Source organism: Lithobates pipiens, unplaced genomic scaffold (genome assembly GCF_037356315.1).
Source record: "Lithobates pipiens isolate NorthernLeopardFrog02 unplaced genomic scaffold, aLitPip1_a1.2 Scaffold_25, whole genome shotgun sequence".
NCBI lineage: Eukaryota > Metazoa > Chordata > Amphibia > Anura > Ranidae > Lithobates > Lithobates pipiens.
In genome coordinates, this window is record NW_027507787.1 from 39,900,486 (window position 1) to 39,926,897 (window position 26,412).

Below are 26,412 nucleotides of genomic sequence, written 5' to 3' on the forward strand. Positions count from 1 at the left end.
CTGGGGATGTGTGCACACAGGCAAAGTTACCTGGAATAAGTTGGGTTAATAGAAGAGATCTGGCCCTGCAAAGTGTCCAGAATGTTTTCCTGGGAATAGAGCTGTAATGGGGAGTTAAACTGGTTGTGCATGACTTTTAGTCCAGGAATATCCACCTCCACTGGGCTGTTAGGACAGATCTGTGCAGCTTGTTTCAACTCTTCAGGGCCCACTCGCACTTGAGTTGGGATTGAAGAGGTGCTGTGCCGCCTTTGCAAGGAGCCAGGGGCGGCACAAGACTGAAGAGGGTTATACACAGAAGCCATGGTAGCCTTAAACATCACAGAGGGAGAGACAGGACTAAGGCCCAGTTAAAAAGGTCCAAGGCAAACAGAATACAAGATCAGAAACAAAAGAAAAAAAAAAGAAAAAGAAAAGAAAAAATATTAATCAACGTTTCTGTTGCATTTGGCAATTGTATTAAACTACACTGGCAATCTTGCAACATTTTGGCTCCATGCACACTGGACGTTAAAATAATGCTATAAAAAAAAAACAAAAAAAAAAAAAAAAAAAAAACAACAGTAGCTTTGCAGCGAGTCTCTCAATTTTTACCATAGCGTTTTTTCTCTCTTTTTCTTAAGGAGAATTTTTTATTTTTTTTTAATATATATACACATTTTCTTTTTTTAATAATACAATATATATATATATATATATATATATATATATATATATATATATATATATATATATATATATATATATATATATATATATATATATATATATATATATATATATATATAATTTTCAATGGCTCAAAAACATTAAAAAACCCCGGTGAGCCATGTTTTTGAACATTTATCGATGTTTATGAGCGTGCTTTTTTTGTGGTCAGAAAAACAGCTCCTGAACGCGATTTTAGGGCGTTCAGATAAAAGCCTATAAAGTCCGCTGCTGATAAACATCCAAAAACATCCATGTGTGCATGGACACATAAGATAACAGAGGGGATTTTATGGGCTGTTAAACAAAAAAAATAAAAATGCCCAAGCTCCCAAAAATGGCCATTTATGAGCTTCAGTGTGCATGGGGCCTACGTATAAAAGCGTCAAAATTGGCCTTTATGGTTTTATTTTAAAAATTAGATTTCAACAGTAGATAAAGGCTCATAAAACTATATAATGGTTTTACATCTGTGCCACCTTAGAGCAATCAAAAAAAAAAAAAAGCATTCATCTTAAAAGGAATATGGATTACTTCTATATACAGTAGCTATGTTAAAATACAGGTTAGAATTTGGTGGCATCAGATGAATTGTTATGACATGTGGAGCATAAGGCTCTCTGCTGATGGCACTATGAGCTAGAGCAGACCGTATTAATAGGAAAGCACCTGATGGAGCCTGATGGTGATTTTAGTGGTTGGCAAGTCATGCTGAAAGCACGTTGAAATTTGACAGGTCTCTGGTAAATGAAAAAACATACTGTTAGTTTTTCCATCAGTCGATCTGTAGAAGGCATGTGGATGGAGAGAAAACATATGGTCAGAACATGAAAGAACCAATAACATGTTTTACTGATCACTCAGGATACCACACTTACAGGAAAAATACCAAACGCAGTCACAAGCGCACAATAGCATCACCCCTGAAGATTAGCCACTTAAGGAGCAAGCCTCTTTTTGAGATTTGTTGTTTACAAGTTAAAAACAGTTTTTTTTGCTAGAAAATTACTTATAACCCCCCCAAACATTATACTTTTTTTTTCTAACACCCTAGAGAATAAAATGGTGGTCGTTGCAATACTTTGTCACGCCGTATTTGCGCAGCAGTCTTACAAGCGCACTTTTTTTGGGAAAAATAAATAAATCATTTTAATAAAAAATAAATAAAAATAAAATAATATAAGACAGACAACAGTAAAGTTAGCCCAATTATTTTTTTTTATATTGTGAAAGATAATGTTACGCGAGTAAATTGATACGCTTCAAAATTGCACCCGCTCGAGGAATGGCGACAAACTTTTACCCTTAAAAATCTCCATAGGCAAAATTTAAAAAATTTGGTTGCATGTTTTGAGTTACAGAGGAGGTAAAATTATAGTGTCACTTTTATTCCTATTACAAGGAATGTAAACATCCCTTGTAACAGAAAAAAAATCACGACAGAACCTCTTAAAATATGAGATTCGGGGTCAAAAAGACCTCAGATCCCATTTACACTAAAATGCAATAAAAAAAAAATTTGAAATAAATGTTGTCATTAAAAAATAAAATAAATAAAATGGTCCTTTAAGAGCTATGGGCGGAAGGATGTTTTTACATCACTTTTGCCCTGCAGTGGTATGGAGACGGGTGGGGGCCATCTACCCCTCACTCATCTCCATACCAAAAAAGAGACATCCAATTGCCGCCACCGCTGCCAATGGCCCCAGTAAGAGGCGGAGGGCACCGGAGCGTGGTGAGAGGGGCTCTCTCCCAGAGAATCAGAAAGCAGACCACCGGCCAAAGAAGAGGATACCGGGTTATGGCTGCTAGCTGCTGCCATAACAATATTCCTCTTCAAATTTAGGACATATATCATCGTGCGGCGGTCCGCAAGTGGTTAAAAGGGGCTGTAAAGGCAGAATGCATTCTGTGCATGTAGACAAGAAGCCTCCCTCAGCCCCCCTAACACTTATTTGAGGTCTCTCTGTGTCCAGCGATGTCCACAAGTCACAGCCTTCCGAGATTATCCCTCCTGATTGGCTGAGACACAGCAGCAGCGCCACTGGCTGCCACTGCTGTCAAAGTCAGCTAGCCAATCTGGGGAGAGAAAGGGCATGGCTTGGTCAGGGCACTGTGTCTGAATGGACACAGGGAGCTCTGAATCAGCTCGGGTGCCACCATAGCAAGCTGCTTGCTGTGGGGGGCACTGAACAGGAGGATCAGTGCTGCTCTGTGAAAATCCACTGCAACAGAGCAGGCAAGTAGAATATGTTTGTTATTATTATAGGAAAAAAAACAAGACTTTACAAACACTTCAAATCTGCATTCAATCAGAACCATTGGGGGGGGAACCATTGGGGGGGGGGGGGTGAGAGCCAGGCCTTCTCGTCCAACATCAGCGCCTGACCTCACAAATGCACTTCTGGAAGAGTGGTGAAACATTCCCATAGACACACTCCTAAACATTGTGGACAGCCTTCCCAGAAGAGTTGGAGCGGTTATCTACAAAGGGCTGGCCAAATCAATATTGAACCCTACGGACTAAGATACCATTAAAGTTCATGTATGTGTAAAGGCAGGTGTCCCAATACTTTTGGCAATATAGCGTATATGTAATGTGCCAGCCTTTATGGAATTGTATTGCTTTTTTTTAATGTAACGCTGGACAAGGTTGGCACAAATTTTATCACTTGTGTTTTATGTACATTGCCTTCAAAGTACCATGAGAAATGTAGGTGTATATTTTGAAATCCTGTCACTTCTGGTCAGGTCAAAAGAAAGCCTAAAATATCCTTATCTTCCTGGTGTAAACTAATATTTGCATCAATTCATAGTGTAATGGGGATGATACTGTTGTAAAGCATTGCACAAACTGTTGGATCATCATCATCGCATATTTTTATGACATCATAGTTCCCTCCATAGATTACAGTGGAGAAATTAGAGCAGATATGAAGGAACAGAATTGTGTTATTTGCAGATTACCAGATGAAAATAAAGTGGGGAAAATAAATAAATAAAACAATGTTTTTAGATTCTGATACACTTTGAAATCAATGACAGCTCCATATTATCATCCTGACGTGTCCCTTCTGAATTGTGATACAGTGTACAAAGCCCTACCCCCCAAATAAGCCCTACCCCGTTTCCCCGAAACTAAGCCCTACCCTGAAAAGAAGACCTACAAGGACTTTAACTAGGGCTTATTTGTGGGGGTAGGGCTTATATTGCAGCCATCACCGACAAGCACGCTAGGTTTTATTTTCGGGGAAACAGGATATGTTTTCTGAAAGATTAAATTCCTTTATCACCAGCTCCATCTAGTGGTCAAAATGCATAGTTTTCTGAAATACTTCAGCGAGAAAACTATACCATATCTTGGCCACTAGATGGAGCAGAAAATAAAGGAATTAATCTTTTATAAAGCAACGAGTGACATTTTATTACATTGGCATGAATGCTTCTGATATTCCTGCAACAAATGTTTAATAAATAGACCCCTTAGTCCTTGTGAGGTCATCAATGAAGATAAAATAGATATATTATTGGGTGCCCAGTTGGAGTGGATAGGGCTCACAAAATAGGCAGATGCAGTCAGTACAGGTTTACAGAGCAGCAAGCATCCTGCATGGTAACCACACATCAAATATTTCTCAACAACATTACATGCCAGATAATGGACACTTACTCTTTGTTTGACACTTGGGCAACATGGGCACCGTTGGTCGATTTGGACTCCAAAGTGTTATTGAAGGTTTGGATGTTTTCAGAGGAATAGAGGCCAGCTGGGTTGTTGTACTGAGAAGTGATCACTTTGGGAGTGCTGGAAGCGGAGCCAGCAGCGAATGGCATAGCACTTCGATTGTGTGCGATTCCTATCGGTTTTACTTCCTGCATGCAAGGGGACCAGAAGGAAAATCAGAGGTGACTAACATGCATGCGTGATGTGATAACACAGCCAAAACTCATGCAACACACAATGATACCATACAACTTTTGGTGACAGCAATTGAAAATGTGAACAAAACAAAAAACGCAGCACAGAGCAACTTCTCTTTAAAAGCGCAAATTTGGCCAAACCCCATTTTTTTTCTAGATTAAGCCCCTTTAGGTTTTTATTGGTGCCCCTTTTGGGGAGACTTGCCCCATCAATCCCTTTCAATCTCCCCAATAGGGACATAGAAATACATCCGAGTAGAGTGGTGAATGGTTCGAATCTCCCCAATGGGGACCCAGAAATACATCCGAGTAGAGTGGTGAATGGTTTGAATCTCCCCAATAGGGTGAGCGGCAGAATAAAAACAGAAGTTTAGATTCTTCTCTGCTATATCAACGCTACAATAAAAAAAGGACTGGATTTAGGCTTTACAAAGTAACTTCTCTGGGTACAAGTAACAAAAATTAGGACTTTCCCTTTCTTCACAATGAGTCGCCGTCAAGATTTGAAGGCACAATATAAAGACCTGATATATATTTTTACGATGTGCCAATCATTGGTATACATGAGGGGGTGTCCAACCTGTGGCCCAAGAGCGTTCAATATGCGGCCCGAGCATGTCTGGGAGGGATGCTGCGCAAGCATAGAAGCCATGGTGACTGGCAGGGACAAAACACATATGGAGGGATGCTGTGTAAGCATAGAAGCCACGGTGACTGGCAGGGACAAAACACATATGGAGGGACGCTATGCAAGCATAGAAGCCACGGTGACTGGCAGGGACAAAACACATATGGAGGGATGCTGTGTAAGCATAGAAGCCACGGTGGCTGGCAGGGACAAAACACATATGGAGGGATGCTGTGTAAGCATAGAAGCCACGGTGGCTGGCAGGGACAAAACACATATGGAGGGATGCTATGCAAGCATAGAAGCCACGGTGACTGGCAGGGACAAAACACATATGGAGGGATGCTATGCAAGCATAGAAGCCACGGTGACTGGCAGGGACAAAACACATATGGAGGGATGCTATGCAAGCATAGAAGCCATGGTGGCTGACAGGGACAAGCACATATGGAGGGATACATAGCAGCCACAGGGGCCAGCAGTGAGAATCCAAGCATAGGCTTGACTGGGGGAATGGAGTTTTTGTAATAACACCTGCTGCAATAAATACAGGGACTCCCGATAGTGCCAGACATGCGAATGCTGCATAACTTTATCTAGGGGTATGCTGGGGAGAGCTATGTGCTGTGTGGGGAGGAGTGGGGGGCACAGCACACCCCACTCCTAGATACAACCCTACAGCTGTACATTGCCCTTTTACTTTTAGAAAAAAAAATGAAGTGTTATTATTTAGATACATTAGGTACATTTTCTATATCAGTGATCATTAACTTGAGATCTGCTCGACTTTTCCTGCTGATCAGCTATTCTAATTGATAGTGTATTTTATGTGTGGCCCAATCGCTGGCAGTTTACTACTGCTTTATATACCTGATTTTCCTGTGCATTTGCCTAGAATTTTTACAGTTGGTGCCAGGGTCTCTTTAAGGACAGTGAGCCATGCTGCGTGCCCTATGATGACTTTATGTGTCATTGTATTGCCTGTTACTTTTATTGCATTGGTACATAAAAATATCCTGGTGTCCTTTAAAGATAAAACGTCTAGTGTGCTAAAATGTATCTATAAAAACTACACTCACACGGTGACTTTTAGCACAGCCTCAGCAATGAAAATGTTTCCTGAACTTCTCACAGGGCACGGAACCCGCTGACATTCCAGAGCAATGAGGTAACACCGGCTCCAGCACATGGAACAATAGTCCTGTTCTTCCATTCTTATCACACCTAGAGCTTAATGATACACCCTTGTGATTACATCATGTCTCTATGGAAGCAGATCAACACACTCAAATTGCACACGCTACCATGATTGACCTCATCCCTGCCGCCAAATCACAATCACCATCTCCCCAGAAATCAGAGTCTGCTCCTTTTTATGACTTCTTTTTCATAAGATAATTCTAATGATGTAACTTTATTCATTTAGATAAGGGACTGGAGATTTTATTTTACTGGCTGGTAATAGAGACTGGCAATGCTAATATTAGAATAATGGCAGCAATGACTTAGTACTGCCACTTGGTGGAGCCATAGTAGCCTCAGAGAGGCGTTTGTAAATAATTGACCATAGCAGGAACTGCCCAACTCCAATCAAAATGTTTTTCCAACTGTTTTTAAATAGAAGTTCTGACCCATTCTATCACGTTTATCTTGCTGCACCCCCTGGGATTTTACCAGGACAGGAAATTAACAGATGTAGCCGCTACTGGGACAGAACAATAGACAGAAATAAAAACACAGAGGCTCTAACCCTACTCCCGTCTATCCAATACATGCACTTTTATATGAGGTGGCAGTGGCGGCTGGTGCTCAACTTTCTTGGGGTGGCCGCCAGCCGTCATCTCCCCCTCAACCACATAAACCACCCCCATCGATCGATCGCCCCTGCACTTACCCCATCTTGTTAGTGCCCCCCCCCCCTGCGCGTCTCCTCCCGAGTCCCAGCAGTCACTTCTCCTCCCAGCCAATCAGGAGTTAGGACTCAAAGTCAATCGGGTCTCAGGCCTCCCGGCCAATTGGGACTCAGGACCTGCTTTCCAATTGGACGGAAGGAGAAACTGGAAGACATTAGCGAATATTATTTCGCCAATATCACACAGCTGGGTGGGCTCCAGGCGTGGTGCTCTGTGCCCTGAGCCCACCCTTTTTAATGGACAAAATCATGTGCTTTTAAAAAAATAAAAAAAGCCCATTGGAATCCATGCGTCTAGAACCCTGCATGTAGACTATGGGCCAGACGCATGGATTAGGGGGTCAGCACCCCTGCGCCCCTAATGGACGGGCCGCCACTTCAAGGTGCTATTAAAATTTTTTGAGACTAGCCCTGTATACAAGAAAGTACTTTATCTACATTTACACACCATCACCTTCAAAACAGTTCCCTTGCACAGCAATACAGCATTCCCAGCGACATCTTTCCCGAGCCTGGACCAGCTGAGTGACGTCAGCCGACAGCAGGCTTTAGCCCGCTGTCAGCTGAAAACAGGTCACAGGATTGCAGAAGGATTTGCACTCCTGTGAACCACAGCGATACTTCAACAGGATGCCTATAGTGCTTCTAAGATCTCAAATGAGAGAGTGCAGAAACGCAATTTCGCACATCTAGATAGGAAGGTGAACCCTCCAAGCTTAAAAAAAAACAAAACGATTTGTTCTTGTTAAAAGTATATTTAAAGAGATCTTCGGCTCAGATCTTGGATCTACACAACAATTTAGACTGTAGCATTTAATTAGGACTAAGCTATGCCATTTAGCTGATGTCTGAAGACATTCGTTTGGTTCAAATAATTAGTCGTTTTCCTTTACACAAGTTAATGCAAATAAAAAATAAAAAAAAACAGTTCCAACAGAAAAGTCAGCATGAGATCCGCCTGACCTCACTCCTACTCAGTGTGAATACTTATTTAGCCGCAAAGCGCATGCTCACGCTGCTTCTGAAAACCAAATCACAAGAGGGACTCCCAACATGCAATACAAACTTGTGATTGGCTATGAATGGTCACATGCACTTGTCAAAATTCATGCCATGGCATTTTATTCTCCAGGAGGGGGGAATTACGGTATATAGATGGCAAATTATGTACTGTAATTATGCTTTTGCTCAATCCGTAGTTTTTAAGTTTGATCTTTAGAATTGTGCATTTTTGCTTAGGGGGGCATAAAAGGCTTAATACAGCATAGCCTGTAGCTGTCAAACATCAACCTACAATAACAAACCTAAATCAAGAACACATTGCTGGCAAATTTAGTTCTGTAGTTGGACACATCATAGGTTGCTGTTCTGCTGAGATGAACAATGAACAACATTTTCCATCAGCCTCTAATCAAAAGATACAATTTGAGAATAAATAGCATTTACCTGAGGAGCCGATGATAGGTTCATTTTATATGGGTTTGATTTGCCTTCTTCAGTTACAAGGGGTGACCAAATCTTAGATTCAACCCTTAAAAGAAAAGGAGTACAGGACAATAAACATATGGTATTAAAACATATGTGCTTAAACAATAGATGTAAAAACCCTTACCTTGTAAGACAACCTATTCAGTTTAAAATAGAAATGAAAGGCAAAACATTTGTGTATAGATAGAAAAAGCATTCAATACATACATACATACACATTATATATCGATATATATATATATATATATATATATATATATATATATATATATATATATATATATATATATACACATACATACATACATACATACATACATACATACATACATACACACACACACACACACACACAATTACAACTGTTCTCAGCTGCATAAGAGCTGGGGGAGGAGGAACCGCAATGCACTGAACTTCCCAGTGAAGATCTGATCATTGGAGGAGAGCAGGCCGAGTTCCCAATACAGCTAGAGAACCTACCATGGTGTGTTCTCCTGTTTAGTGTGGTCAGTTTTTAATAGGAAAGCAGAGGAACTTGCAGGAACACCAGGGATTTCACACAAAGGAAACAATACAAAGAACGGGATACTTTTTCATACAAGTGTATGATACAGCAGGCACATATCAGGAATATGAGGTGTCAGGTTTATGTATTCTTTAATTCCTATTAGCAGGATGTTCTAAGTATAGAAATAAAGACAGGCTTTGGACTGGCCATACACAATACAGGCGGTCCCCTAGTTACAAACATCCGACTTACAAACGGAGGGAGACAGCAGGAAGTGAGAGGAAATCTACCCTTGGAAGGGAAATTCACTCCTTGTACACATGGTCGGACATTCCAATGGACAATGTCCGATAGGACCGTGTTGTCGGATAATCCGACAGTGTGTGGGCTCCATCGCACTGTTTCCATCGGAGTATCCGACGGACCAAGTTTTCCAGCTGGGCTATAAAATTTTCCGACAACATGATCCGATCGGACTTTGTCCGATCATGTGAAGAGAATTCCCATCGCACAAAGTGCCACGCATGCTCAGATCAAATTCCAAGACCAAAGCTATTGGCTACTAGCGTGAACGTAGTCCCGTCCTAACGAAATAACGTCATCACGTTAAGTACGATCGGATTTTCTGACAACTTTGTCCGACTGTGTATGCAACAGTTTCGGACAAAATCCGTCAGACAAAATCCAACGGATTTGGTTGTCTGAATATCCGACTGTGTGTACAAAAGCTAAGAGTTATCATGGGAAAAAAAATAAAAAATTTAAAAACGTCCCCTGCCTCGGTAGCTCTGGTCAGAAGCAAACACACAAGTAAGTCCCGCCCACATACATAAATGCCGTTCAAACCCCGCTCTAAGATGTGCGTTAGAGCGTGTGCAACAATTCTAGCACTAGATGTGTCGCCTATGGAGATTTTTAAGTACTGAACTTTGGCGCCATTCTATGAATGCGCACGCAATTTTAAAGCGCGACATGTTAGGTCACTATTTACTTGGCGTAACATCATCGTACATATTATAGAAAAAAATTGGGCTAACTTTACTGTTTTGTTATTTAATTCATGAAACTGGTTCCCCCCCAAAAAAAGAGTTTGAAAAATTAGAGAATTAAAGATAAAAAGTTGCAATGACCACCATTTTATTCCCTAGGGTATTACAAAGAGAATGAGGTGGGACAATAAATGAAGCCTAGCTGCAAAGTAGGTATGCAAGGACATGTCTGAAATTCATTGACTGAATTAGAAAATTGAGAGAGTAAACAATAATAACATGATAAACAATAGTATCAATAAGTTAAATTTCATATAAGTATGTATACAAACACATGTTACAACATGATTTACATTGGTAATCAACATCTCATTAGAAAATTCATGATTAGAAAAAAGAACAGAAATAATCTTCGATTGATTGAAACCTAGAACATTGTAGATAAAGTGGGGGGGGGGGGAATTTTCAGACACATGCTTGCAAATGGTAGCATAAAAGCGCTCTACGCGTTTCGTGGAGTTCATCCACTCATCAGGAGCAATTCCAGGGGTTAAAATTATCTACAAAGAGATAAGTGAACGCATGAGGATCAGACAAAAACAGCACGAAGGGCCAAGGAATAGATAGAGGGGAGGAACTTAGCTCCCCCAAACATTCTTACCTACAATGAAACTGTAAATTGGGGAGAAAAAAAACGAATAAGGGCGCTGTGAAAACAAATCTTCTCCGGAGCTGAGTAAATCATGTTGTAACATGTGTTTGTATACATACTTATATGAAATATAACTTATTGATACTATTGTTTATCATGTTATTATTGTTTACTCTCCTCAATTTTCTAATTTAGTCAATGAATTTCAGACATGTCCTTGCATACCTACATTGCAGCTATGCTTCATTTAAAGTCTCACCTCATTCTTTTTGTAATACCGAATCAGGGATGGAGGTAGATGAATTTATACATTCATTGCCTCATTTAAAGTCCCAACTTCCCCCCTCCCCCCCCCACACTTTTTATTCCCTAGGGTGTCTGCCAAAAAAATTTTTTATATATCTATATCTATATCTATATCTATATCTATATCTATATCTATATATATATATATATATATATATATATCTGGGGGTTCTGAGTAAATTTCTAGCAAAAAAAAAAAACCCCAAAAAGATGATTTTTACATGCGGGAGAGAAGTGCCGGTATAGGCCTGGTATTGAAGTGGTTAAAAAAATGGGCTACAGCTTGGGCCAGTTGGAAGCAATGCACAGCCTGAAGACCTTAGATTCTTAGAAGAGTGTACCAAGTAGTTCAGCAAACTGCATACTTTCAGACCTATGGAGTTGGAAGGCACTTTCCAGGGGGAACAGAAACACTTAAGTTCCCTGATAAACATCCTGGAGGACCGAATAGTGTAACCTTAGAAAGCCCCATCACACCAAAATGTACTGCATGTTTGGCAGGTGACTTCACATATGAATGAGTTCATAGGAGCAATGCAATTTTGTTACCCGCCTTACATGGATATCTGCTAAACAGAACTGAAAACTTCAACACTCCCTGATAAATGTAGTTACAGTTGTGCTCATAAGTTTACATACCCTGGCAGGATTTATTGTTTCTTGGCCATTTTTCAGACAATATGAATGAGAACACAAAAACTTTTCTTTCACTCATGGTTAGTGTTTGACTGAAGCCATTTATTATCAACTGTATTTACACTATATAAATCATAATGACAACAGAAACTACCCAAATGACCCTGATCAAAAGTTTACATACCCTGGTGAATTTGGCCTGATAACATGCACACATGTATATTAAAAAAGGTAACCATCCTCACCTGTGATCTGTTTGCTTGTAATTAGTGTGTGTGAGTGTGAGTATAAAAAAGGTCAATGAGTTTCTGGACTCCTGACAGACCCTTGCATCTTTCATCCAGTGCTGCACTGACGTTTCTGGATTCTGAATCGTGGGGAAAGCAAAAGAATTGTCAAAGGATCTGCGGGAAAAGGTAGTTGAACTGTATAAAACAGGAAAAGGGATATAAAAAGATATCCAAGGAATTATGAATGCCAAACTCTAAATCAAGAAGTGGAAAATGAGGGGTTCTGTTGAAACCAAACCACGGTCAGGTAGACCAACTAAAATTTCAGCCACAATTGCCAGGAAAATAGTTTAGGATGCAAAGAAAAACCCACAAATAACTTCAGGTGAAATACAGGACTCTCTGAACACATGTGGTGTGGCTTTTTCAAGATGCACAATATGGAGGGACTTGAAGAAAGATGGGCTGCATGGTCGAGTCACCAGAAGAAAGCTATTACTACACAAATGCCACAAAAGTATTCCACTTACAATATGCCAAACAGTACAGAGACAAGCCTCAAACTTTCTGGCACAAAGTCATTTGGAGTGATGAGAGCAAAATTGAGCTTTTTGGTCACAACCATAAATACTACATTTGGAGAGGAGTCAACAAGGCCCATGATGAAAGATACACCATTCCTACTGTGAAACACGGAGGTGGATTGCTGATGTTTTGGGGATGTGTGAGCTACAAAGGCACAGGAAATTTGATCCAAAATTGATGGAAAGATGAATGCAGAACGTTATCAAAAAATACTGGAGGAACATTTGCATTCATCAGCAAGGAAGCTGCGCATGGGACGCACTTGGACATTCCAACATGACAATGATCCAAAACACAAGGCCAAGTCAACCTGTCATTGGCTACAGCAGAATAAAGTGAAGGTTCCGGAGTGGCCATCTCAGTCTCCTGACCTCAATATCATTGAGCCACTCTGGGGAGATCTCAAACGTGCAGTTCATGAATTAACAGGAACTGGAGGCTTTTTCCCATATGAGAAGATGAGTCTCATCCACAAATACCACAAAAGACTTCAAGCTCTCATTGACGTTAAAGGGGGCAATGCATGGTTTTTAAGAACTGGGGTATGTAAACTTTTGATCGGGGTCATTTGGGTAGTTTCTGTTGTCATTACGATTTAAAAAGAGTAAACATAGTTGATTGATAATAAATGGCTTTAGCCAAACACTAATCATGAAGGAAAGGTGCCAGGGTATGTAAACTTATGAGCACAACTGTAATCACAGAAAACCAGTTCTGAGAAAAATATGAAAGCTTCCATCACTGACCTCCTTATGAAAATGCCATCTATCTGGCAGTCTCAATACCTGGAATGGTGGTGGTCCCTTCAAAGTGGAATTCTAACAGTTTTGAGTCCATGTTGTTTCATTTTTATCTTACAAACTATTACAAGGTGGCATTTATGATAGCCTGCAATTCATACTGTGCTTTCTAGTAAGAAAGCCTAGCACTGGCTGATTTCTTGCTGGCAGCTTTAGTCAGGCTATACATTAGGCAAATTTCATTTCTTCAACCACGGGTTGAAGGAAAGAAAATAGCTTGATTCCCCCACCAAAGTCGGTGTTGATGGTGGAATCCCTCCTGTGGAGCCATTGTGTTCTGACAGTGGGGAGTTTTCCATCAGAATACAATGATCACTGCCTGCGGCTGTAGCCACTGGCAGTGACTGAACGAAAGAAAAACCCAACAGGCTGGTTGTACCGAAGTCCCTCCATAGATCAAATCCAGTACAACCTGCCTACCTCCATACTTATAAAAAGGATATTAAACAGGTTAAAGCTGAAGTTTACCTAATATTTTATTTCTACAGCCTTAGTGGCCTAACTTACCGGCAATGAAACTCAAAAACGCAAACATTTATTATACTACAGAGCTTACCAATTTTTAGATGTGATGGTTGCATTCATTTTCTTTTTTTTAGGCTTTCTTTCTTCTATTTTCATCTGATGATCCAGCCAGCAAGTCTGCTGTTTTTCAAAAACACAAGCTCAGCAGCAGAATGTATCGGTTTACATGGATGAGGTGAACCATTTATCACCGACAGGGGTGCTTTAAAATAATCAGCTTTTATTTATTCATGTAAAACCTTTATGCCAAAAGGCCAAAAACGGTTTGCTGTAACTGATTATAAAGTTTGAGCTGGAATTTGGCTTCAATTTGTTGGCGTATTTAAATCTGCTAATACATTTAACAGACTAAATATGCTTCTGTACCTCCTGTGCTCAGTCTTCTAGAGTGGTGTCTTACTAATACAGGAGGGGTGTTGCTGGCCAGATCACCAGGGGAAAAACAGAGGTGAATAAAACCCAAAGAAGAAAACTGATGCAGCCACCACATCCAAATGACTGGTAAGCGTCAATACATTATACTTTTGGTTTTGGGTTTAATACTGCTTGAAGTATATCCCATGTCCTGCTGTATCCTGGAGAATTCTGAAGTGACGACCGGTCATCTTCCAGTCTCTGAACCATCGGCACAGAGGAAGTTAACAGCGTCGGGCAGGGCACCCACCCCTTCCTCAACAAATGAGAAAAGCCTATTCATTGATTACACTTCCTGTAACTCAATCTGTGAACGAGAGGGAGAGAATCCTGTGACTCTCCCCCATTCATAGATCTTGTTACACGCAATAGAGTCAGTCAATTAAAGCACTTTTGTCAATGGACTAGAGGGAAGGAAGGGGTGGTCTTCTTATATTAAGTTCAGCTCTGAGACCTGAAGCGATGATCCCCCACATTTCAGAGACAGGAAGAGGACCGGGCAGTGCCGTACACATGATTTCTCCAGGATCCTGCAACTTGCTAAATACAGTACTTCGCTGTAGGGGGAAGTTTATTTAAGCAAAACACATCAGCTTTAAAGCTCATTACTAGTATAAAAAAAATTATTATTAATAATAATAATAATAATAATAATATTCCATAAATATATCTCATAGTTTGTAGAAACTATAACATTCACGTGAATTAAGCAACATACACTTGTTGGAATTTTTACCAAAAATCATGAAGCAGAATACATATTGGCCTAAATTGATGAAAAAATTTGATTATTTTTTTTATTAGATGTGTTTTAGAGCAGAGTAAAAAATATTGTTTTGAGTTAAAAAAAAAAAAAAAAAAAAAAATTGTCTTTTTTTGTTTATAGCAAAAAAAATAATAATAAATTTATATATATATATATATATATATATATATATATATATATATATATATATATATATATATATATATATATATATATATATATATATATATATATATATATATATATATATATATATATATATATATATATATATATATATATATATATATAATTTGATATACCACCAAAAGAAAACTCCATTTGTGGGGGGGGGGGGGGGGGGGGGGGAATTACATTTTTATTTGGATACAGTGTTGCATGACCAAGCAAAAAAATGACCTGGTCAAGAAGGAGGGTAAATCTTCTGGAGTGGAGATAAACGCCACCTTTGAACTTGTACCTATAATAAGGCTTACCAGTGGCTACAGCGAGTATCTCCTAAACTTGCACTGTTTAGAAGACATTCACAAGGGATGCTGGCAGTGACGTCACTGATGTGCTGTGAAGGGATGGCATGGCGGAGTCTAGGGTACCCACGCACATGCGCGGGAGAGACATCATCATGGCCCTGGCCACTCCTACAGCTGGAGCCCGAGAACCCAGAAGGAAGACCGGATGAAGATAGCAGCGCCAGGGATCCGTGACAGCGCCTTACGGGAGCGATCTGCTTTACAGGCAAGTCTGTCATGCAGTGCATATTGGTACATTATAACTTAACCCTGCAGGGGGCCCACTTTTTTTCCCCATCTTCGAAGTAGTTTACTACCGCTTTGAGTTGGCCATGGGCAGAAATGCTAGTGGGTGATTTTCAAAGTGATTTCTCAGCAAAATAAATGATGGATAGATGGGGAATTTGCTCTGAATATTAAAAAATTAATTTTTTTGAGTTTTTCAATCTGAGGTGCTCACATGCAGTGTAGTTCTGCTTTGTAAAAAAAAAAAAAAAAAAAAAAAAAAAAAAAAAGGGAAGGGTGAAAGTCCCTATCTGTTAGCAAAAGCACTCTATAGGTGTGTGTTATAGCAATATGTAGGTGTGACACAATTGCTGTGGACTGTTGAGCAAACCAAAAGCTTATTATAGGTTTACCTGTAGGAACAAAGTTCAAAAGTGGAGTTTATCCACTTCCACTTTTTGACCTACGGAAGATTTATGACCAGGCCATTTTTTGCGATACGGCACTGCACTAATTTAACTGACAATTGCGCAGTCATGCACCACTGTATCCAAATAAAAAAAAATTATTTTTTTTCCCCCCACAAATAGAGCTTTCTTTTGGTGCCATTTGATTACTACTGCAGATTTTTTATTTTTTGTGCTATGAACACACACACATATCTCTATATCTCTCTCCATCTCTATATCTCTATATCTCTCTCCATCTCTATATCTCTATATCTCTCTCCATCTCTATATCTCTCTCCATCTCTATATCTCTCTCCATCTCTATATCTCTATATCTCTCTCCATCTCTATATCTCTCTCCATCTCTATATCTCTCTCCATCTCTATATCTCTCTCCATCTCTATATCTCTCTCCATCTCTATATCTCTATATCTCTCTCCATCTCTATATCTCTATATCTCTATCTCTCTCTCCATCTCTATATCTCTATCTCTCTCTCCATCTCTATATCTCTATCTCTCTCTCCATCTCTATATCTCTATCTCTCTCTCCATCTCTATATCTCTCTCCATCTCTATCTCTCTCTCCATCTCTATCTCTCTCTCCATCTCTATATCTCTCTCCATCTCTATATCTCTCTCCATCTCTATATCTCTCTCCATCTCTATATCTCTCTCCATCTCTATATCTCTCTCCATCTCTATATCTCTCTCCATCTCTATATCTCTCTCCATCTCTATATCTCTCTCCATCTCTATCTCTCTCTCCATCTCTATATCTCTCTCCATCTCTATCTCTCTCTCCATCTCTATATCTCTCTCCATCTCTATATCTCTCTCCATCTCTATATCTCTCTCCATCTCTATATCTCTCTCCATCTCTATATCTCTCTCCATCTCTATATCTCTCTCCATCTCTATCTCTCTCTCCATCTCTATCTCTCTCTCCATCTCTATCTCTCTCTCCATCTCTATCTCTCTCTCCATCTCTATCTCTCTCTCCATCTCTATATCTCTATCTCTCTCTCCATCTCTATATCTCTATCTCTCTCTCCATCTCTATATCTCTATCTCTCTCTCCATCTCTATATCTCTATCTCTCTCTCCATCTCTATATCTCTATCTCTCTCTCCATCTCTATATCTCTATCTCTCTCTCCATCTCTCCATCTCTATCTCTCTCTCCATCTCTATCTCTCTCTCCATCTCTATCTCTCTCTCCATCTCTATCTCTCTCTCCATCTCTATCTCTCTCTCCATCTCTATATCTCTCTCCATCTCTATATCTCTCTCCATCTCTATATCTCTCTCTCTATCTCTATATCTCTCTCTCTATCTCTATATCTCTCTCTCTATCTCTATATCTCTCTCTCTATATCTCTCTCTCTCTCTCTCTCTCTATCTCTATATCTCTCTCTCTCTCTATCTCTATATCTCTCTCTCTCTCTCTATCTCTATATCTCTCTCTCTCTCTCTATCTCTATATCTCTCTCTCTCTCTATCTCTATATCTCTCTCTCTATCTCTATATCTCTCTCTCTATCTCTATATCTCTCTCTCTCTCTCTCTATCTCTATCTCTCTCTCTCTATCTCTATCTCTCTCTCTCTCACACACTAATGTACATATATTTTTGATTTGTAACACATTTTAACATGCAAACTACTCTGTTTATGTATTGTATGTTACCTTTAGAAATCAAACGTCAAAATGCTCCCATATCACAACTGTATTAACTGGCTACTACATTGGATATTACTATTAAGTAAGCAATTTATCAAAAATACTGAAAGCTGAATTCCAGGTACTAGCTGTATTGCATACTTACATTTGTCCAGCTTGGACCAATGTATTAATGCATAATTTATAACTGAGAGACTGCTGAGGAATCTGACAAATGCTGTAGTAGCTGGCACTACTATAGTGATATCACTGATCTTTCAGTTCAGTGACGACAAGCTTCCCTAGCAGTTCCTAATGTATGATATATGCATTATTACATTGGTCCAAGCTGGACCAATGCATGCATGCAATACAAATCATACTTGGAGTTCAGCTTTAAAGATGAACTGCAGTCTGCTCACATACTTTGTAAAAAAAAACATCTTTGCCATTTTGAAGCTTCCATCCAACCACTTTGCTTAGTATGTATGTATTTATTTTTATCACACACACACACACACACACACACACACACACACACACACACACACACACACACTACTTGCCAAATATGCTGCAGAAATCTCCCTCCACCAAGTCTGGCTGCAGCAATTTTAACTGTGGGCAGCTGAAGCTGCTGCCTGTTCACTGCCTGGATTCACACACCCCCATCTCTGCAGCTCTCATTGGCCCTCTCATGACTCATCCCTCTCTGGCAAACTCTCACGAGAGTGCACTGTGCATGTCGTCATAAGGCCCAGGCTCTTTACCAAACGAGAATCGGGCTGTTTAAGGTATTTATTGTCAGAGAAAAAAAAAAAAAAAGTTCTGCTTTAAAAAGTACCTATTTCCAGAATATCCACTGGATTGTAGATTTAACCTTTGGCCCGTGTACAGTAACACACATATTTTCCCATGTCCACAACCATTTAACCTCTTCAAGTATATTTTAGTGCACAGAAATAGCTAAATGATATTATTTCCATTACACATGATGACTCTGCAGTGTTAGTGAATAGAAGGGTAGGGGTAAAAACTATAAAAATAAAAACACATCAATCCCTAGTGACTCTCAAGGTTTACTAAATATGGAGACCTGACTAACATGTCACATCTGTGTTAGCAGGCACAGAATGGCATCTTTGGGGGAACTGCTAAACTTAGAAGAGGGTCTTGGTTCTAGAGATTGCACAAAGATTAAAGAGATTCTCCTCTTGAACTAAAAGTAGAATTTGAGATTTCTCAGTGTTAAATCGATCATAGATGGTTTAAACGTTGGCTGGTTCAGCAGGGACTGGCCGAGATTTGAACCAATGATTGTACAGGCTAATTGTACCCATGTTGATCAATCATCAACTTGGGTACAAGCAACTTGTCAGATTTTTCATGCGATTATTGCCAGCGACTATAGTCGCCAGCAATAATCACTGTTTGCTCAGAGCCCAGAGGGAAATTGCACCATCTATGGCCGCATTTACATGTCTTGCACCCTCTTCTCTCTGCAAGCAGCAATGGAATCCTTATTGTTAGCATACAAATAATTCATTCATTCATGTGTGTTTATGTCTATAGAGGTGGGAGGAGGCGGTGCAACCAAACACCTCCGGCACAATAGCAACATACCACAATTATTCAACATTGCAGACTACTATCCCCTCTCTGTAGAGATCTTATTACATAGATCTAGTCATCTCCCATTTTGGAGCTGTTAGTCATGGATATCACAAAATATTTTCCAACACAGAAGAATGCTATTCAGTGAAAAATTGTGAAATACTGAGAACACTGACATGACAAATGACAGGATGCTTTGGAATATTATCTAGTTATTTATAACTAAAACTTCCATCTCTTGCCAATAAACAGACGCTTCCCGAGACGCCGTGAGAAAGTGAAAAAAAAAAAAAAAAAAAAAAAAAGGCTTTACTCTGCGACAATGATAAAATTTATATATATATATATATATATATATATATATATATATATATATATATATATATATATATATATATATATATATATATATATATATATATATATATATATATATATATATATATATATATATATATATATATATATATATATACACACACACATATATACACATACATACATACATACATACACACACACACACACACAGTAGATCTCTTCACATATCCATCATCTAGTAATGGGGAAAAAGTTCCATGCTATATTCCAGAGGACTGTTGTGGATAGACACACCCAAATCAATAGCAGAATGCCCATAGACTTGTCTTTCTATGATATCGAGACTTATCTGACCTGGGAATTTGGTTGGGAATTTTGTACACGTGTTTCCTTCATAGATGAAAGGCCACAGGTAACAGCAATATTGGCCCCTTGAGCTCTTACCAAGAGGGAACTTTGAGTGAATAAATGTCCTAATCGTGTATTCTTCACCAGGCAATACAGTAAAACCCAGCGATTTAACACTTTCCCAAAACGATTACATTCAAGGCATGCAATGTATGATAAAATTGCACAAGTGCTTGTGCTCTCAATGGAATTATAAAGCCATCAAATGGCTGGGGTCATAACTGATCACATGTACAGCTCCATGATAACTGCATATTAGAGGCGAAGATGGTTTCTTTAGTTGGTCTAGAGCCGAGGTGTCAAACTCAATTTCATTGAGGGCTGCATCAGCAGTATGGTTGTCCTCAAAGGGCCGGTTGTATATGGGGCACGCTGTGTACAGAGTGCAGGGTTCAGGGGTGTGCTGTGTACAGTGTGCAACCCCAACCCTCCTCACCCCAATGCTTTCTCGCATCTCTCTCCTACCTGGCCTGGCTATCGCCTCCATGTGTAATAGCTCTAATACCTCCCTGTGTAGGCAGCTCTACCTCGTCTTGAAGGGATCTCTCTCTCTGGAGATCTTTCCCCCCCTGGAGTGGGGAAAGGAATCTGGTAAATATGGGAACCACTGCGAGCAAAGCTGTCCCTTGTAAACAGTGAAGGTTTCCGTGTTTACAAGTAACAGCGAGGAGCAGAGGGGCGTTCCTCCACGTTTCAGCTGCAAAACTGGGTGTGAGGGCCACATGACAAAGCCTGGCAGGCAGAATTCAGCCTACAGGCCTTGTGTTTGACAGATGTGGTCTAGCGCCTGTCCGGCACTCATGGTAAAGGCAGGCTTCGAAGGCTTTTTTAGGTTGCTGCTCAGATGTGCTCACGGTATAACTGACTGCCACTGGTTATGTGGTTGAAAAACGTAATAAAAGTTCTTTTGTTGGAAATTCAATTAAGCTGTAGCCTTGCTCATTTTCCAACTTAATCTGTCTGTATCATCTTTTGGGAGGGGAAGAGGCAGGTTTTATATTATGTGCCGTTATACTGTGGGCCTACGCTTTCCCCATCCATCAAGTATTTGAGATTCCCTGCAAGGTTAGGACTGCATGTCCACAAACAGGATTGGTAAGAAGAAGTACAAGCACCTTCTTACCCATCATGTAATACAATCAGAAAGCAGCCTTATCAGTCACAACTTCATTATTTGCTGTACAAAGAAGAGGTGGGAACTCTGCAGCATACGGTAGGACCTCCCAGCAAGCCCTGATCTCAAGTTCAACATAATTGAGTCAATAAGACAGAATGAAGACAGCTATAGTCTATGGCGGAACTGTAGCAAGTTCTTCGGGATGCTGGGAAAGCCTCTAGCAATCCACAAGAGCTCAAACTAGTCGGGGCAATTTTAAGGACTGATGGACAGGCATTCTTTATTGTATAGAGTATTTTCAGCACAGAGGAACCCTTAAAAATAACAACTTTCTGGTCTCAGGGAACCCCAGCTAAAAATAACTAAACTATATCTACAACTCATGTTACATTTGTGTGATGATTAGTAGGGGTGTTGAATATAAATCGCAGCATCGAGATTCAGAGACGTTCAGAATGGTGCGAGACGGCCAAATCGATCTCGGATGACATCATCCATCGCTCCGTGCAGTGCTCTCCCTCTCTGGGAGAAATGCAAAGCCTGCATGGTGGATAAAGCCCCTCCCCTTCACTGAAGCAGAAAGTCAGCTGATGAGCGGACAGCCAGTACAGTGCAGGGGGGAGGAGCTCAAGGAGACCCGACATCAGGAGAGGCTTCACTGGAGGCACCGGAAGGAGAAAACACTGAGCAGCATGGAGGGGGGAATTGACTGACAGCGAGCTGGTGAGTGCCACCGTCACTGATCCCCATCCCTACACTACCATCACCCCTCTGCCCCTACCAGCCATCCCTCTGCCAGTGGAGAAAAATTGAGTTTTTCTGACTGCTTGAATTTTTGGATAAAAAAAGTTTAACCATGCGCACTTGCACAAGTAATTGTAATGCATTGTGGAATCGCATCATGGACAGGATAATTGTATTGAATTGTGAGACCAGTGAAGATGTGCTCCCCTATTGGTTAGTGGTCTATGGATAGAACTACCCCCTTAGAAATAGCTAAAAAGATCAATGGTGTCAATGGGAACTTATCTGAGAGGCAGAAATAGCTTACTGCTCAAGGAACACCTAGCAATCTCTGGATGAACCCTGGTATAGAGATTAAAGTTCTCGATGTAAACATGACGCAGTCTTGCACACCCAATATTAGGTTCAATTACTTATTATTTAGTGAACAGCCCATCAACCCCAATTAGCCTGAGACAAATGCTCTTTTTAAACCCATTAAAAAAAAATTGCATTGGATATTGCCTGCAATGAAGCAGCATGACTTTTCAGTATATTGGCAAATGCAATGGATTAATTAACTGTTCTTCCAAGAACCATTTGTTTGCAGTAAAGCAAAGGCCTTATTGTGCTGCAAATATTCCATTTTTTTTTCGTTCGGTCTTGTTCAGGCATACACACCTTTGTTAGACTCATAAAAAAAGTGTTATTGCTCCACCAAAATCAGTGACAAACCCAGAACAAACAGTACATGGCGGGGATTTACAGGAGTATAGACACTGTTTATAAAGTGTATGTAACCGTAGCAACAACAGGCGCAAGCAATTTCTTGCAGACTTGTACAAAACTGAAAACCGAGTTGGCTCCATTCAAGTGGTCTGATACAGCTGGGTGCGCCAATAATATGGTACATACAAGTGGGATAGCCCAAGGATAGTGTGGTGTGTTCAGCATATTTTTGCCATTAATCATAGACCACAAATACTGCAGAAAATTTGAAGTATATAACTAGGAATAATATGGTCAAATTAGTGATTTTCTTTTTTCTTCCTCTCTGCAGAGTAAATCTTCCAGTCAGGGCACCAGAAATGTTACAGTTACAGGCCCTAAGACCCCTTTCACACCACACCGCCCATAGCGTCAGCTGTAAAACGCTGCTTTTTTTTAGCGATGATTTGCGACACATTTCAGCCGCTAGCGGGGCGCTTTTACTCCCCGCTAGCGGCCGAGAAAGGGTTAAAATCGCCAGCAATATGCCGCAATAGCGACATTTTGCTGGCGGTATTACAGCGCTGCCCCATTGATTTCAATGGGAAGCAGCAGTGGAGGAGCGCTCCAAAGAAGCTGCTGGCAGGACTTTTCCCTGACGTCCTGCAAGCGCACCGCTCCGGTGTGAAAGCCCTCGGGCTTTCACACTACAGACAATGGTGCAGCTTTTTTATGGAGCGGATTGCAGGTGCTATTTCTAACGCTATAGCGCCTGCAAAACGCCCTGGTGTGAAAGGGGTCCAAGGCCGGCCATACACTGAATTTTTGCATGAATGGTTGCAGGAAGGAAATTTGTACGATTTTCCCATCAGACAGTGCTGACAGGGCATTTCCTCCTGCTGAGCAATTGTCTGCTCCCAGCATGGGCAGAAAGGCCGCCCCCACCGGGAGAAGACAGTAATTATTGCTTGCGGCTATAGCAGTCACTAGCGATAATTGTAAGAAATCCAGCAGGCTGGTTTTACCCAAGCTGATTGATCAACTTGGTACATTCAGCCTGCCCATTAATGCTTCGAATCGTGTATGGCCAGCCTAAGGCCTGATGCATGCGGATGTAGAGAGGCTGCAACGTCATCTAGTGTAAATAACTCACTTTCCTGTGCCCGGTGAGCCACAGGTGCTGGGTACAGCTGCCATACAAGTGAATGGCTAGACATACATAGTCCTGTAAAAAGCGGATGGATTCTGGCTGTTTCCCACGCATGCGTGTATGGAATATTTCCCTGAAGGCACCACTTTTGCATTTTGGGAAATACATTGGATGAGCATGTAAATGCTGATGCAGAAGCCATCAGCGTTAACCCAAGTACCGTGCATTGCAACCATTAAGATGCAACTCCTTTGGCAAGGGAAAGTGCCAGAGAGTTTATGCTAAAGATCTTTGCAGCCTCCATACATCATTATGTATGAGGCCTTAATGCATCAGGCTTTTTTTAATTAGAGTTTAATTCTGAAAAAGCAATGGTGTCATTTATTTCATAGTTGGGATTAATGAAGGGAAGGGTTAGGACCCAAGTTTTTATTGCTGCCTGTGTCCCCACAAGGTAGATTTAAATTCCCTATTTGGCCTGGGGGCCACCTTTACAGAGACAGATCACTATGCTGCTGGCAAACTTCCCAAGAAAGGAACTCCCCGTACTGTACTTTACTTCCTGAGGCAGACACACAACAGGACTGCAAAACGGGAAATAGCCCCAATGGCATATAGGAAACAAAAAAATGGCAAGTTTTAGTCCATATTCCACCTCCAGGTTATGGAGAATGGAGTCAATGGACTACAAGTGCAGTGATATCACTATTCTTGTGCCCCATTGACAGGCATGTACTGGCCATTTGAACTACAGGGAGTTTCCCGGTGGGCCGGTGGCTCAGTGGGCCAGTCAGGTGCAGTCCTGGAGCCGCTCCTCTCTGACAGTGAGTGATCGCGATTTCACTCCTGTTAGGTGGAGCAGCTGCCGTCACTTGCTGGAGAGAGCATTAGGCCTTCTGCTCCCTCCAGCCTGCAGGGGGAGATAGACAGCTGGCAGACATTCCATTCTCTCTCCCCTTGGCACTTGTCACTTATCACATGACTGGAGAGAGGAATGAGAAGCTGCCTTCAAAACGGAGTACACGTGGGAGGGGGAGGAAAGGGAGGACACCCTGATGTAAGGGGAAGTGCTGATGGAGACACTCAAGATTAAAGTGGGCCGGTCATGATGAAGTCCAGGGCCAAATTTTTGTCCCAGTCCAGCCCTGCCCATTGATGATATTGATGGGTTTGCTTGCCACAATGGCAGGTGGCACTTGTGTTCTTCCATTCACAGATCCTTTTGAATAGATCTGTGAATTTTTTTATTTATATATTTTTTCTTTTATTATTTTTGTATTGTTGGTTATTTGGCAAACGTAATAGGGCGCTGTAAATTATACTTAATTATATTTTAAAATCCTTAATTATATATTAGGAATTGTATAATTAATATATTTATATTCTTAATTATACCTTGAATAATGTTTTGCACAAATTGAGTTTTGATTATGGGTAGGCAAGTGGATGGGCTTTTTCCTTTTTTTCTCTCTCTTTTGAAGACATGATCAAGAATCCAATGTGTTTTCTCAGGGTGGGTTAGTGTGGTGTATGTTAAATGAAAAGATTTATATAGATATATTGTGCAAAAAAAAAAAAAAAAAAAAAAAAAAAAAAAAAAAAGGGAAGAGAATAGATTTGTGAATGAATGTAATGAATGTTGGAGCCTATTTTTAGGTATGCTGTGTAAAATGGGAACACACAAGCATGGGGGGGGGGGGGGGGGGGAAATCAAATTTGACTGTAAAAATTGAAATGCACTGTAAAGTACAAGTCAGGGCAAAAAAAAATTCTTAAAAAGCACTTAGTATCAGTTTAATAAGTGACAGATGAAGGAAATATCACAATGACTTAAATCTCCATGCTGATAAAGCAAATCTTCCCACTGTTTAAACAATGACTGATCTAGCAATTAATACAGATCGCAGGGAGAGTTACTACCTTGACCTGTTCATTTCTTCTGCTTTTAAAACATCTTCACTTGACAGGCCTTGCATAACAGATTATTTCCCCATAAAATCTCCCAGTAGATAAAAGGAACCATTTAAATATCTGATAAACATTGCTACTCCTAAAGCATTTGTAAACGGTCTGTTTTTATCATTACATAAAACATGTTAAAACATATACCCATCTTCTCTGTGCATGCACAGAGCAGCTTGAACCTCCTCTTCTGGGGTCCCCTGCCGGCACTCCACGTTTCTCCTCTTCTCAGTGCACCACCATAAAAAGGTTTGGCTTTTAGAAGCACTTTAACCTCCCATTCACAGGTGAGGATTTAGGGCTCAAAGCTCCAACACACTCTACAATCAAAATCCCATGCTTTTAAAATTGTCCCAAAATATTGAGTCACTATACAGGAGCTGCTTTTGAAACAGAGTTCGGTCCCATTAGCTTCAATAGGAGCACCAAAAATAAAAAAAATTATTTATTATATATATATATATATATATATATATCTCCGGGCTGGATGCATTATTCT

General features: G+C 40.4%; 1 protein-coding gene across 3 annotated transcripts in view; it reads right to left on the reverse strand.

The window, feature by feature from the left end:
* PDLIM1 (PDZ and LIM domain 1) overlaps window positions 1–26,412 on the reverse strand; it is an 82,172-nt gene that overhangs the window by 25,392 nt on the left and 30,368 nt on the right. For 2 of the 3 annotated variants that reach the window (XM_077454295.1, XM_077454296.1), the window contains exons 3-4: window positions 8,616–8,700; window positions 4,379–4,581 (exon numbers count right to left, since the gene is read on the reverse strand). In XM_077454295.1, the coding sequence (XP_077310421.1) occupies window positions 4,379–4,581; window positions 8,616–8,700 (288 nt within the window). Of the gene's footprint in view, window positions 1–30; window positions 340–1,377; window positions 1,449–4,378; window positions 4,582–8,615; window positions 8,701–26,412 lie in introns of those variants that run through there. The other variant, XM_077454297.1, reaches the window with a different exon arrangement.